Below are 15,608 nucleotides of genomic sequence, written 5' to 3' on the forward strand. Positions count from 1 at the left end.
CTGCTCTGGCAACAGACGATGAGTCCAGTAGTGAGTCCGAGGACAAGCACGCTCAGGAGAACGCTGAGGGGAGAGGCCTAGCCAACCTCCAGGGATGCAGGGACATCCGGGACGCTTTGATCTAACGCTCCTTCATCTAGCCTACCAAATAAGAACCACCACCACATGCCAGGGCTGCAGGCTCCACACTCGATGTCTGAAAGGAATATTTGCTTGGAGCACAATATGCACCATGTGCCATTTCAATGAAGTTCAATGACAAACAAATCACTCATAACCTCATGGGTTACCCTGCACCTGCAGAACTAATGAAGCACCCAGGGACTTGTTGAGCAGAAACACATTAAGTGCTGTGGTGGTGTACATAATACAACTTAAATTGACAGGTGTCATCCATCACACCAAATAACATTTAATGTAAAAGTGGGAGAAGAAAAATATCACCAGTGATAAGTGTTGTGCTTAAAGTGCTTAAGTTTTCGCTTGTGAGTGCTACATCTAGGTGCTCCCCCTTCACTGGCACCGACATTGGAGACAGCCTGCTGACTCTGCTGTCCTGTTGGCCTTGATGACCTTGGCAGACGTCCTATGGCCTGTGGAGCCCGTGCTGGCCCCGCCTGGGAGGGTGTGGCCAGTGCCATGGCTGGCATCTCCCCAGTTGCCGCTGCCTCATCAGATACCACTGGCAGAGAGGCGGAGGAGCTGCTGCCATCGCCCGGAGCGCCCTGAGAGGAGCCTGCAGAGACAACAAGCAGCTCGTGCACCAAAGTGAGCTCACTTTGGTCCTCCGAGCTCAACATTGATGGATGAGCACCTAGCTGGGATACCGGGTGCCCCATCCATCTCCTACACTGACAGTGATCACCTGAGGTCATTGCTGGTGTGAGGGCTTGCAGGTCCGAGCACATCCCCAGGAACCCATGATTCAGCTCCTGAAGGAGCCTCTCCACGAGAGTTGCTACTCTCTCCATGGAGGAGGCAGTGCGCTCAGCCATGAGGGTCATTGCATTGCTTATGCTCCGCAAGGACCTATCCACAACAGAGACCATGGCACGCATTCCCTCATGTATCTCCGCCAGATCCTCCCACACACCCTGCTGAACTTCCAGCGTCTGCTGCCTCAGGGACGACTTCAGAGGCACATCACCAGCCACCGACTAACCATGTTCCTGGTCCCCAGCAGTCCTCCGGCTGCCGGAGCCCTGGGCACACTCTGCCTCCATCTGCACCTCAAGCGAGTGTGAAGCACTCACCGATGTACACCGAGATACTAGCCGCTGATGTAATGCCCAACGAGGTGCTGGTATCTGTGCTGGTGCCTGCTTGGCTGAGAGGGTGTGACGCAGGTGCATTTCGATGGTTGCTGTCCTCTGGGGTCAGTGGTGGGCCTTCAGGCTCCTCACCTCGATGGGCTGCTGGTGAGCACGATAGAAAAAACAAGGACATGTCATTAGTTGAAGTCATTACACTGTGACTATGTATGCCTGGCACCCATCTTTCCATTATCAATGGGGATTCCATGTTCGAGGCTCACATCAGTATAGAGACACTGGAATGGTTGCTATTACAGACATACTGACCCCAGTGCACTGCACTCTTACCTCCCTGTGGCAACCCAACCTCACCGCGGCCGGTTGACCTAGGCGCATGGCGCCTCTCCAACTCCAGGGCCTCCTGCTCATATCAAATTAGGATGAGTAGGTGGGGCAGTCCTCCGCCAGTCCACAACCTCCCAGCATTGTTGTGGGATGTCTTCTCCTGAAAGGACAGAGGTGCATTGATTAGTCCACCCTGTACCTGCATTGTCATTGCAGCCTGGCCAAACCCACCTGAGGAAAACCTCGCAGGGTTCAGCCAATTTGTGACCCTGGAGCCGCAAGACACTCATTCCAAGCAGCCAGCACTTATGCCCATGCCCAGATGCTGCGTCGTTGACATTTGCCACTCACACTCTAAGGCCTCTAAGGTCCGTGGGGGGGGGGGGGGGGGGCAGCTCCTAACTGATGTGCTAAGTGACCCATGCCTTCCCAATCGCAGGAGAAAATTGAACCACTTATGGCACTTCACCCATGTGCGCCTCACCATATCATGAGAGCTCACCTTGGATACCACCTCCTCCCAGGCATTTTTGGTGAGGTGGTGGTGGTGGTGGTGGTGGTGGTGGTGGTGGTGGTGGTGGTGGTGGGGGGGGGGGGGGGGGGGGGGGCTCCTCTTCCCGTTCCTGGGGACAAGGATCTCTCTCCGTGCTGCCACCTCCTCCAGGAGGGCAGCGAGACACTCATCAGAAAATCATGGGGCCGATTGCCCCGCTGACCTGCCCTCCCACCTGCCCGGTCAGCTTCCCGACTGCTCCCGCCGAACGTAAAATTCTGACCCATGAGTCACAAGTTAAATTATTAGTTTATCACAATGTCACTGAATGTCACTTGAAACTCAGGCTACTGACTTTTACAGCATTAATGTATTTATGTTAAGGACCTTAGGGTATTGTTCTGCTAAGCCTGACAATTCTGAGTGAGTTCAACATAAAAAAACAAGTCATCATTGTGATTTGGTAATTGTTGGAAATGAAGATGTTCAACAACTACGTATTATTTATTTATATTTATAAGTTTTTAAATTTATTTTTAATATTTGTGCTATAGTCAGTCTCAGGGAAACAAAGGTTGAATTTGAATGAACCGTCATGTTATATAAAAGAAAAATACTTGCATTTATGTAGTGTTTTTCACAAACACCAGACATCTCAAAATGCTTTACAGGGGACATGATGGCATAGTGGCATTGTCACTGGACTAGTATTCCAGAAGCCCCGGGTTCAAATTCCCCCAGAGCAGATGGTGAAATCTGAATTTAATAAAAATCTGGAATTGAAAATCTGATGATGGCCACAAAACCATTGCTGATTGTCGTAAAAACCCATCTGGCTCACTAACGTCCTTTAGGAAAGGAAATCTCTCATCCTTACCTGGTCTGGCCGACATGTGACTCCAGACCCACAGCAATGTGGCTGACTCTTGAACAATTAGGGATGGGCAATAAATGCTGGCAATAAATAGCCAGCGACACTCACAACCCATTAACAAACTTTTTGAAGTTACCATTGAAATGTAGTAAATGTGGCAGCCAATTTGCACACAGCAAACTCCCACAAACAATCAGATAATCTAATTTTGTGATTTTGATTGAGGGATAAATATTGGTTGGGGATAACTCCCCTGCTCTTCTTCGAAACAGTGCCATGGAATTTTTAACATCCACCTAGAGCAGGCAGACGGGGCCTCAGTTTAACGCCTCATCTGAAAGACAGTGCCTCCAGCATTTCCTCAGTAGTGCACTGAAGAATCAGCCTTGATTTTTACGCTCAAGCCCTGGAGTGGAGAGGTGAGAGTGCTACCAACTGAACCACAGTTGACACACTGTTGATTTTCAACAGGTTACTGAACAGTACCGCAGATTATGGATTCTAAGTAGGTAATTGTTTAATTCTTCAATTACCCAAACTACTTGATCTCTACGTCTTAAGTCTAGCTGTTCAATTTACACAGGTATTGAAATCAGCTATTGATTAACTTAATGTATGGTGTAACAACTGTAGCATGTGTGACTGACAAGAGAGTCAGCAATATTAACTTTTACATGCTTCTTACAATGTATCTTTATTAAGATTATTAAGTTTCAGCATTAAAATTCCAGCACATTACTCAGTCACATTTCTTATCTCAGAAATATGTTGTGATGTTTGCCTGGCCATGGAGAAAAGTGAGTGTGATACAGGTCAGAAGACATTTGGATCACTTGCTTTTCTAATGCAAGCACATTTTCTGCCCTTCTGACCTTCAGAGGTAGATTTCCATCATAACACAAAGTACAGGTTATTATTTTAATATTTACTTATCTTCTACTCACAGGAGTATTATCTGAGCCCATCAGACCAACCGCGTCTTTCAGTGTTCCACTCTACTATACAAACATGTACCAGATGTTTCAAACCTCCACCTCCTGACTTTGAGCACGCTGTGAGTACAAAACATTAATAAAAATAGCAACCTATTGGTAAATAACTATTAAAAGAGAGAAACAAAACAAATAATGGCAGAACATGCTAAACAATTAACTAGGAGTTTATTTGATTTGGTTCAATTGAGTACCAAGATTTTTTTTTACCATTTTAGCTAAAGCTTATAGTCACTGCCTATTAAACAAAATGTTTGTTATATGATGAACGTTATCAGCATTTTGTAATTAATATATCATGGGTCTAATAACAGAATGTACATTAGTTTCTAATTAGTTCCAATTCTGCAACTAGAACTTGCTTTTTTCCCTAAAAAGAAATCATTATGCGTGCACTTTCCAGCAGGATGCCATCTGATCTTCCGATACAAGCTTGCATCATTAACTTCGGTTTACTGTTTATTAACCTACCAGCATTTAAGTTATAAAAAGAGAATTTGCCTCAAAAAGTTTAACTGAGATGATACATTACGCAACACTAAAAGATAAAAGCAAGACCCAATTAACTGGCCCATTGAGTCTATACTAAAACCTTAATTTCTAATGTAAATTCTTGACATTTATAATTTTATTACTCATTTTTCTGAAAATTGTATAATGTTCTTGAATATGTGTTTTGTGTGCCCAGTTTCCCCAGAGTGAACTTTTAATGTGAAATTCTCAATATTGCACTAAAATAAGCAGTGATCGAGTGTTATGGACGCACATTTCACTTTTTGTTCCTCATACTTTCAGCTCTGAAAGTTAGGCTTTGTTGTCAACCAAAACCACAACTTTAGACCATCTAGGAAACAGAGGGTTTGTGTGAAAGTACAGGCTCAAAAAGTATGAGGCATTAATTTTGAGTCAGTTATCTGAAGTCAGAGCCATTCATTTACCAAATATGTGTCTCCTTTGTTTTCACACCCTCTTTACATTCATATTCTTGATCAACAAGAATTCAGAATCAATTGTCAAACGTAAGAACAGTTTTCAAAGTGCCTAAATTTATTTCACTTCAGGCATTTAACTGCCAAGCGCTGGAACAAAGGACATGACCAAGAAATAATTGTTTTCAAATACGAATGTTTACAACCAGCAGTGCAAACCTTTTTGTAACCACAGTGTTGACAATGGTAAAACTTCTTTATTTTCACACTTTCTTGAGAACACAAGGAGAAATATTCAGTGAAACATTTTTCTTGTCTAACAGGACCTTTTTAAGAATAATTATTCCCCGATTTCTTCTCTACTGTCGACCGTGACCTCTATTGTGGACAGTTTCGTGAGCATTGACATCACCCTGGCACGATTCCTAAAAGGTCATTCTTCACGCTTTCATTCTCGACAATCCGTTTGGTAATTTGTTCAACTACCTCAGGCGTCACAGCAATGCCCAAAACTGTCCTTACCTTGCCAGCCTGAAACATGCATTTTCCAATAGGGATCACAGGGCAGCAAGCAGAGTTGGAAACCCAGCCTGATTTTCATTTCCCTTCCCGATGTCAGAGATGCTATATGTAACTGGAGCATTCTTGCAATACAGTTCTGACTGGGAAGAGCAAACTCTGCACATATCTAAGGAATTTTCTGTTCTGGACAGTTCTGTACCACACCATCCTGGGCATTTACTTAATAAGCCACGAGAGGCATAAATAGAAATTGTACCACAAAAACCAAGTCTAAGCCAATGAATACTCTTAAAAACATAAGCTTGCGTAAGATCACCACTAGACTGTAGTTTCACAATAAAAACAATAAACACTCTAAAAATCAGGTTCCAAATGTCTTCAATAAAAGTGTAATTTAATAGCTTAAACTGAATTTACTCTACAAAAAATGTTTTTACATACATAGAAATAAACCACATTTCAGCCAAGTCACGCAAAACCCGTTTATTGCCTCATAAACTTGGCAATTGCAACAGGCATTGCTTAATCATTTGAAAAATTACACTAGGTGTCCTGAAAGGCGAGGAGAAAGGCTTGATACAGAGCTGCGCACACAACTTACTAGTGCCAATAGTACGAGTGTCCTTCAATTTCTTTGAACCTATTTCTTGTAGATTTACTTCAAGATTTTATTTTCAGCAGAATTAACTTGATAGAAAGTATTTAATACTGTAAATTGAAACATGCTGGTCTAATAGCACTTCACTGGGGATCTGACAATAATATAAGTGAACACTGCAATGCAATTCCTTAAAGATAGCAGAAAGATGGCTAAGTTCCTTTGTCTAATTGCTTTTCCTGTGCATTTTGGATTCACTGAGAGAAAACCATCCCTGAGGAAACAATTCCCCCCCTCAAATCTCACAAAGGCCTGCCCAACTCCGACCACCTTCACCTGGTTCCAAGGCAGCATTCAAGATGCTATTCCGGCTGCATCAAGTCCCAGTGGTGGTCAACAGCAGCTTTGATTAGCCAGCAACTCTTGGAGGAAGAATCTCTATCCGTAAAGCGATGGAAGCACCAACAACAGCAGTTAATCACCTTACGGACAACTAATTGGGTCAGGGTTCCCGGAAATAGCCTAGGTGGGGTTGCACCTGGCTTTCTGGGCTGTCATCAGGGCCACTACCACCCACATTAAATTCAGCCCCTCCTGTGCTTCTGAGTAATTGCACGGAACCCTGCCTGCCTGCCCCAAATTCACAACATTGTGAGCAGGCATTGACAACATGGCTCCAGTGCAGAATGAAGTTGACATGAACACACACAGCACAGGTCCGCCTACTCCCTTTGCTCCTCTTCTCTCTCCCTTTATTCTTCCATCTTTTCTCCATCATTATTTTCTCCATCTTGTTCTTATCCTTTTTACTTTTTTTTTGTTCTGTACACGTTCTTTTTAAGTCATTTCTTTTTCCTTATTCTTTTGTCAGATTTATTTTGCTGACTCTATCTGAAGGGAAACAGAAAACTAAATTTCTGAACAAGAGTTAGCATCTGAACCATAAACTTGTCCGTTCTCAATGCAGCTGCTGGCTGCCTTGATGTGTATTTCCAATATTTTCAGTTTTTGTTTTGGATTTTCTGCACCTGCAGTATTTTGATTTTTAGTCTTATCAGTATAGTGCTGCAAATTGGTGTCATCAAGCAAAAGTTAGGAGACCGCTTTCTCCCTCGGCAAGTTCAAAATCAATGGGGTTTGCATAACTGTTAGTTCATGACAGGGATTCAGATCATTTAGGGATCAGAGTCTTGTTTCAATGACCACTGCATTGCTGCCTCTCTCAGTCCTCATTATAACTAGATCTGACCTTAAAAGTCAATGTCCCCAAGCATCATCTTAAACCACTTTAAACATTAGTGGACCAGGTACTATGGGACTGAATTGTGACCAATCCCAAGGCTGCAGCAGAGATTCAGTGTACAGTTGGTCAGTGGCCATCTACTAAATACTCCAGCTCCACCACCTCCACTCTATGTGGTTCTAGTGCAGCCAATCTCTATTGCCAGCGCCTGCTGTCTGAGAGAAAATGGGTAGTTAAAAATCAATGTTAAGGCTGTAAAGTAGCTATCAGGAAGATGAGGTGCTTCTCCTCGAGAAAGCTGCAAAACCTTTGAAATGAGTTGAGAGATGTGGAGGAAGGATTATGCTGATCAATATATACAGTGCCACCATTAATGCATTCAAAAAGTGTGTTTAGGATTTTGCTATATTCAATGAGCAGAATGCACTTACAATATTCTCTTCTGGCTCTAAGGAGGAAGTGAGATCTTAAGTTGAAGGTAGGAGAGCACACAACTGAATGGGAAGATAACTTGTGGAGGCCTAAGTCAAGAGGACATTGGTATCTTAATGAGGAGGCAATGGGCCTGCAAAATGACAGCCAAAAATGTGTTGAAATTTCCATTCCAAAAACGTGATTGATTTGTAATGCCACATAGATTGCAGGATAATGTTAGGATCTGACTGGTTTGTGGTATCATGATACCATGGTCTAATTTGCTACATTAGAGGCTTACCACAATGCCATAAATTGCTGAAAATCAATGCCATAAATTGCAAACACTATCTACTTTGCATTGCAGTTACACTGATTTTCCAACCACAAAGGACAGAAAAAAGAATGAGACCAGTTATACTGAATCTCTGCCCTCTGCTTCAGGTGATAAGGGGCTGTGGTATCTTTCTGCCTGGCACAGGTGAAAGCATTTAAAAGGAAGCTAATCATGTGGGGGGTATGATCAAAACATCCCCCATCTCATCTTTCCACCTATCTGCCTAGCAGAAGCCAAATTCTTCTGGTGCACCCTGATTGGAGGATTTGAGAAAAAGCTTCCAGTAACATCCTCCTGTCTCCACACAGGAGAATTCATTTTCAAAATTTTCTTAAGTTCAGAAAGATAAGTGGTGCTTCAGAAATTATGGTTGCTGTTTCCAGACAACAAGCAGAAGGCACCACAATCAGTGCTGCTGTCGCCGCCTCTCATGCTTGCAATAATGAAGCACTTTACTCCCTCACTTGAGGTGCACTTCCTTCTAACCTCTGCACCGGCAGAATGCCAGAGTAATCCACAAATACAAGGAGATTCTGGTACTTTCAGGGATGCTCTGCCCGGATTGCACTCAATAGGGGAATAGAAAATTAGACCCCAGATATTTCGATGGGGTGCACCATGGCACATACCACACACTGAGGTGCACATTACATCAGATACCCACATGGCTTTAATTTGGCCCAAATACAAAGGGGAAAAAAAAACTCCTGATGCGTTATGTATCTAGCAAGCTGCTCAAAATAAAATCTCGATTTTTGGCTTTAATTCATACAAACATTAGTACCACTTGACATACTGAAGCCTCTACTATGGTGTCTTAAGAAAATAAATCTCTGCTCCTGACTTATTTGGATTGTGGATGCTTTCTGACTCCTTTCCTTATGCAGAAACAGTGAATGTGGAAGCTTTTACAAGAGCAGCACCCATCATAATGAAAGCTCCTCAGCTTTAGTTTCTTTCCCCTCCAGCCATGCAAATCAGCAAAAGGTAGTAGCAATGATAACTCAATGATTACACTGGCGTGCATGCTCAAGTTTAAAGAATAGGAAGGCAAGAACACAACTGTAATAAGCAGGGGCGGATTTACAATGAAACACACCGTGCCTTGGCACAGGGCCCCCATTCGCAGGATGCATTATAAACCTGAGAGCTTTGTAAGATAATACAGCCCAATCATTGCTGCTGTTTTAGTTTGAATGTAGATTTAAGATTAGTATGAGATAATATAGAACACAGAGTTGTCCAACCTGTCCCGTCAGCAAAGCCCACCCAAAGCAGAGGCTGGATGCAATGATGCAAATGGGGTGGTAGGGGTATGTGGTGAGGATGAAAAGACTCGCTGTCCATGAGTACGGGAGTGAGCGAGCGCGCGCGCGCAGGAGTGGGAGTGAGCACGCAGGAGTGGGAGTGAGCGCACGCGTGGGAGAGTGGGAGTGAGCACGGGAGTGGGAGTGAGCGCACGCATGGGAGAATGGGAGTTAGCACGGGAGTGGGAGTGAGCGCGCGCACGCAGGAGTGAGTGCATGCGCAGGAGCTGGAGTGAGCGCGTGCACACAGGAGTGGGAGCGAGCGCGCGCACGCGGGAGTGGGAGCGAGTGCAGGAGTAGGAATGAGAGCACGTGGGAGTGGGAGTGTGTGCATGCGGGAGTGGGAGCGAGTGCAGGAGTGGGAGTGAGCGCACGTGGGAGTGGGAGCGAGTGCAGGAGTAGGAATGAGAGCACGTGGGAGTGGGAGTGTGTGCATGCGGGAGTGGGAGCGAGTGCAGGAGTGGGAGTGAGCGCACGTGGGAGTGGGAGTGAGTGCAGGAGTGGGAGTGAGCGCATACGCGGGAGTAGGAGTGAGAGTGTGCATGCGGGAGTGGGAGCGAGCGCACGTGGGAGTGAGCGTGTGCATGCGGGAGTGGGAGTGAGCGCACGCAGAAGTGGGAGTGAGCGCGTGCATGTGGGAGTGGGAGCGAGTGCAGGAGTGGGAGCGAGCGCACACAGGAGTGGGAGCGAGCGCACACAGGAGTGGGAGCGAGCGCACACAGGAGTGGGAGCGAGCGCACACAGGAGTGGGAGCGAGCGCACACAGGAGTGGGAGCGAGCGCACACAGGAGTGGGAGCGAGCGCACACAGGAGTGGGAGCGAGCGCACACAGGAGTGGGAGCGAGCGCACACAGGAGTGGGAGCGAGCGCACACAGGAGTGGGAGCGAGCGCACACAGGAGTGGGAGCGAGCGCACACAGGAGTGGGAGCGAGCGCACACAGGAGTGGGAGCGAGCGCACACAGGAGTGGGAGCGAGCGCACACAGGAGTGGGAGCGAGCGCACACAGGAGTGGGAGCGAGCGCACACAGGAGTGGGAGCGAGCGCACACAGGAGTGGGAGCGAGCGCACACAGGAGTGGGAGCGAGCGCACACAGGAGTGGGAGCGAGCGCACACAGGAGTGGGAGCGAGTGCAGGAGTGGGAATGAGCGCGTGCGGGAGTGGGAACGAGCACGCGCACGCGGGAATGGGAGTATGTAATTCTTCAGCAAACAATTAGGAAGGCAAAAGGCATGTTAGCTTTTGTTATGAAGAGACTGGAGTATAAGAGCAAAGAAGTTGTACTACGATTATACAGGACTTAGATCAGACCACACCTGGAATGCTGTTTGCAGTTTGTCTCCTTACTAATGGAAGACATATTTGCCCTAGAGGGAGGGAAATAGGGTTCATTAGGCTATTTCCTGGGATGAGGGATTGTCCTATGAGGAGAGATTAAGTAAGCTAGGTTTATATTCCCAACAGTTTAAAAGAATGAGAGATGATCTAATTGAAACATATAAAATTCTTAAGGGGCTTGACAGGGTAGACGCTGACAAAATGTTTCCCTCAGCTGGGGAACGTAGAACCAGGGGTCACAGTTTCAGAATAAGAAGTTGGCCATTTAGGATTGAGATGAGGAGAAATTTCTTCATTCAAAGGATAGTGAATCTTTGGAATTCTGTAAACCATAGATGCTTAGTGGATGCTCAGTTGTTGAGTACATTCAGGATAGAGATCAATATATTTTTGGGTACCAAGGGAGTTATGGGATATGGAGATAGTGCAAGGAAGGTGGAATTAAGGTCAAAGATCGGTCATGATCTTGCTGAATGGTGGAGCAGGCTCAAAGGACCAAATAGTCTATCCTAATCGTATTTCTTATGTTCTTAAAGCTGTAAACCTATCGCAGATGCAAAGCAACAAAAGCCGATGGCTCACAGATTATCCCTCTCTCAATCTGTTATATTTTGCAGGGATTTAATACAGTGCAAAAAAAAATTCTTTAATTGTATGTTTGTAATTTTTCGTTCCAATATGTATTGTATTTCTAATACACATCAACCTTAAACTTGCAGTTATCTCAAGAGAAATATGAGTAAGGCTGGTGAATTGATTTCACTCAGTGGAGGAGGTGGTAATCATTTCCAGCTAATAATATAATTATTGGCCAGACTAATGTGCAAATCGCGTCCAACTTTACTATTAATCTATAACACGTATTGCTCAGAAGTGACTTTTTTCTGTAAATGGGTGCAAAATTAAATTAAGCTCTTTTTTCTCATCATCCGCTCCAGTTGAGTATAAAAAGGTCGAGAAAAAAGTTTTTTGGGCAAATGACCACTTGCTAATGAAAATTACTCAAAAATTTGAGTCCTTTTAACCATGTTGCCCTTGACATATTGTATAATTTTAACTTTTTAAATATGTAAATGCAAAGTATATAATTTTATATAAATCACAAATATATTCCCAATACTCTTTAGCAAGCTCTCCAACAGTAAATATACTTACTTATGCCTGACAGTTAAGCTGATCCTCTTATTGTCTCTACATAAACAGTTACGTATCATAAACAATTATAGGAAGGTTAGCAATTGTTGATTGTTCTGGCAATGTTACTTCAGTATTTAAGAAATGTGAGCTACTTTTAAAAGCCCAGGTTATTTTTTCCCTTTCACCTGCAAAAATTTTCAAATTTTCCAGAATCGTACACTGGATAGAAAAGAAACAATATTTAGGTGGAAGATACTTTTTGTGTTTCTTTAATGTCTCTATTTTCAGCCCATCACACATTTTTCTGTAACGAATTTCAGCTATTCAGGTCAAAGAGATGGGTATTAAAGAGTGTCTTAAAGGAGGAAAAGGAGGTAAGGAGGTGTTTTTCAGATCTAAGGGCCTTAACAGCTGAAGGTACGCTGCCAATGGTGGAGTAATTAAAATCGGGGATGTGCAACTCCTCACAAAGAAACACTAAAGCCTGACAAAAATGGTTTTCTGTCTTATCTGGATTGTAGTATATCAAAAGGATGAGGAACTTTCAGTAACAAAAGCCATAAAAATGTAAGTAATAGGAGCAAGAGTAGGCCATTTGGCCCTATCAGCCTGCTGTGACATTCAATAAGATCATAGTTTTCATAAGTAATCATTTTTGAAAAGACTGTGCTATGGAATGACTTCTCTCTTTTAATATGAAATAATTAGAAGCCTTGCAGAGATTTAGAGTAATGTTGGAGAATTTCATATTGTGAATGGAGTATTTCTATTATAGTACAGCAGCAACTTTATGAAATATAAAAGCAGAAATCTGCTTCACAAATAAAAAGACAAATATTCTCCAGTACAATGGTCAGCTGTAAAATGTAGGATATTTTATGTGTACGAACAGAACCTATCACGTGCTTCCTTACAGATCATGTTGGAAACTGGTTTTCCTACACTGCAGGCCAATTTTTCATTGCAGTGAAGAAAGAGATGACTGTTCTATGGCATGGTATTTCTTCTGTTCACCTGAGCACGCAGACTCCCCATCTGTGGCCTCCTGCTGGTCAGTTAGACAATCTGATCTATTGTCAAGCAGGACTCTGCAAATATGAATTCAAATAAGGCCATGCTGTTAAGGTCAATAGGGCCTCCACGTCCCTAACTTTGCTGGGTTCATGTTCCTGTGCACCCTATTCTCCTCACCCCGTAAAAATTGAGGCCATAATAACGGTTTCAAACAGAAGGTCTTCAGTCCATCTAGCCCGCCTAGCCACAGTATTCCCTTGGTGCATTTCTAGTTAACCATGAATTGTATTTGTTGACAAGAACTTGGCTCATTCCTTAAAACAAGGCACCTATCATTTACGGGCCACAGGTGTAAACTACAAACGGACCTTGTTAAGTGTCCTGCCTGGAAGGAGAATGCAAAAATGCAATCATTGTCTATGGTTACTGGAAGGGCAACAACAATGTAGCTCCATTTCTTGTAGGTCTGTTTCCTGGGGCAATTAGGCTATAGCTTCCTTGGTGAGTTGCAGAAGCTCACAAGCCCAAGACAATAATGGATTCTAGTGGACTTTGGTCTGCTTCCCTTCTTTTCTATCTCACAAAGTGATGCATTCATGCTACTGTGTGGACTGAAATAGTTTCCAACATCTCGCCTATGCTGCAGACAGGACTTTGATTTTCTCCAATGCCGTAATACCACTCTTAAAGCAGGTGCTAATAACATGAAGAAGGTTCAAGGACAAACGTGATTATATCTTCACGTTCGCCACTAATTGTTATTCAACAAAGCAAAAAATATATTATTTTTTGTACTATTAAAGCTACAGAATGCTTCTTTTTAAATGGAGGTTGTGCTGTTTAGATGGGCAGGACCCTATGTCCCTTGCCTGGTTTTCTAGATGCTACCCTTCACCCCTACCCTCCCTATTAATATCAGGGCTTTGAATCCATTATACTTTTTCGTTCATGCGACAACTAGAAATATATTTCTCACGGAAGAATTTACTAAACTAAATAGTGAAAGTGTACAGTTCATATTTTTAAATCATACATTTAAAAAGGAAAAACCATAAAATATTTAATTAGATCACCCTTTGGCCAAGTTTAGAAATTTAGAATATTAATCTTTTTGTAATATAGAAGGCCTGACTGGAAATACAGCTAAAATATTCCAAATAATGAGGAACACTAACCACAGAATCTTGTTTTAGATAAATATGTTCATATATATTTATTTTCCTGTGGATTTTTTTCCCTACTGAGGTAAAGATTATCCAGGTGTCTGTAAATTGTTTATTTAGGCATAATAAAATAGTGGTTTTGTAACATCAGGAGCTGTACTTAATTTAATAGTGAGTGAGTGTTGCACAACAAATATTTAGCAGACAATTTTGCTTTAAGCCAAAATTGAAGAGAACTGCAGGTGATGGCCTTTTACTCTTTATGGAGCTGTGTGAAAAGATTAAATTGTTGTTTCACATTCTGCAATCTATTTCTCCCTGCCTTCTCAGCTTTAATGCAGTTCGTTCTTGGCAAGTCATAATCAAAAGCACTGTAAGTCCAGGCAAAAATTAATACTGGAAAACAAGTGAAGAATGGCTTTGCACCAGTTTAACAATTTAACGCCTGTCAGGTGTCCAGGGATCTATTGTCAACATTGACTTAACCTCTGCAGGGAGCGAGCCACAAAATGACTTGCTTCTTGCTGTGAACAGGGTGAAATGAAGTATTATTGAGGTCCACTGCAGACCTATTCAGGTTCTAAAATGCTGTCTTTTATATTACAGGCTCCTGCTATAACTAAGGCACAAGAGAGGAAGATAAAGAATTGCTCACGGATAAGTGATTCTAAGACTGTTCCAAATATTTTGAGATAACAAGTTATTATTCCACACAGACTTCAGCTCTCTAAATTGAAGACTTGTCTTCTGTATCCCAAGCAGTAACTTTCTTAGATATGGTTAGTAATTGAGAAAATTGTATTTTTTGTGTGTAAGTAAAATAATCCTAAAACGTTTCATAATTAACAAGTAGGAAAGGATTAATATGGGAAAGGGTTAAGACAGGTTATGATTTTAGAATGTTTTAATATATTACAGGATGTCCAGTGATGAAGGATAGAACTGGAGCCAATCTCTACACACTTTTTTAAGCTTTTATTTACAGAGGTTGTGAACAAGCACCTTCTAAACTAACCACCAGCTTCAGTCTGTTCCTATTTGTAGTGATACAAGTGAATGCCCAGTTAATGCTCACCACCTCTATACAATAAGCACAATTAATGTACAATGAACACCTTTTCTAAGTTTTAAAAGTGTTTCATTCACAAGTATGTGCTTGCAAGATTAATTCTACCGTGAAACATACAGCCACCAGTGACTTAAATCTTCTAGATCATTCCTTACAACCTTTAAGTTTAATGGCACATGGGATTTCATCATGTTACAGTACTGCCCAAAGATGCACCCTTTTGGTCAAATTGGAGCAGTTAAACTTTTGCGGAATTAATAACTGTAATAAAATTGAGGCTGCCATGCCAGAGACCAAGGGTTCCACTAGTGTAACTGTCTCTTATCCTTTGCTATATCCATTTCCTAATTAACTTGCTTTAATAATTTACCCTACAGGATATTTTTCAGGTGTTAAATGCACAGGTTAAACTATGAAACTGCAGAACACATTCTCATATACCGTATGTAGACAAAACAAGGCTGGAAGTATATAGTAAATCAGCTATGTTGCTATATTCTTAGGAATATGAGTAGATTATTCAGTGAAATCATGGCTGATCTGTACCTCAACTTCGTTTGCCCAACTTCGCTCCATATTC

At 42.8% G+C, this 15,608-nt stretch overlaps 1 protein-coding gene across 2 annotated transcripts in view; it reads right to left on the bottom strand.

Annotated features, from left to right (window-relative positions):
- snx19b (sorting nexin 19b) overlaps positions 1 to 15,608 on the bottom strand; it is a 182,625-nt gene that overhangs the window by 59,104 nt on the left and 107,913 nt on the right. The window contains exon 9 of one of the 2 annotated variants that reach the window (XM_041174200.1): positions 3,910 to 4,017. The exons of the other annotated variant lie outside the window; for it this stretch is intronic. Coding sequence (XP_041030134.1) covers positions 3,948 to 4,017 — 70 coding nt within the window. The 3' untranslated portion in view covers positions 3,910 to 3,947. The remainder of the gene's footprint in view (positions 1 to 3,909; positions 4,018 to 15,608) is intronic. 2 annotated transcript variants of the gene reach the window in all.

The sequence above is a fragment of the Carcharodon carcharias genome, chromosome 25 (assembly GCF_017639515.1).
Source record: "Carcharodon carcharias isolate sCarCar2 chromosome 25, sCarCar2.pri, whole genome shotgun sequence".
Taxonomy (NCBI): domain Eukaryota; kingdom Metazoa; phylum Chordata; class Chondrichthyes; order Lamniformes; family Lamnidae; genus Carcharodon; species Carcharodon carcharias.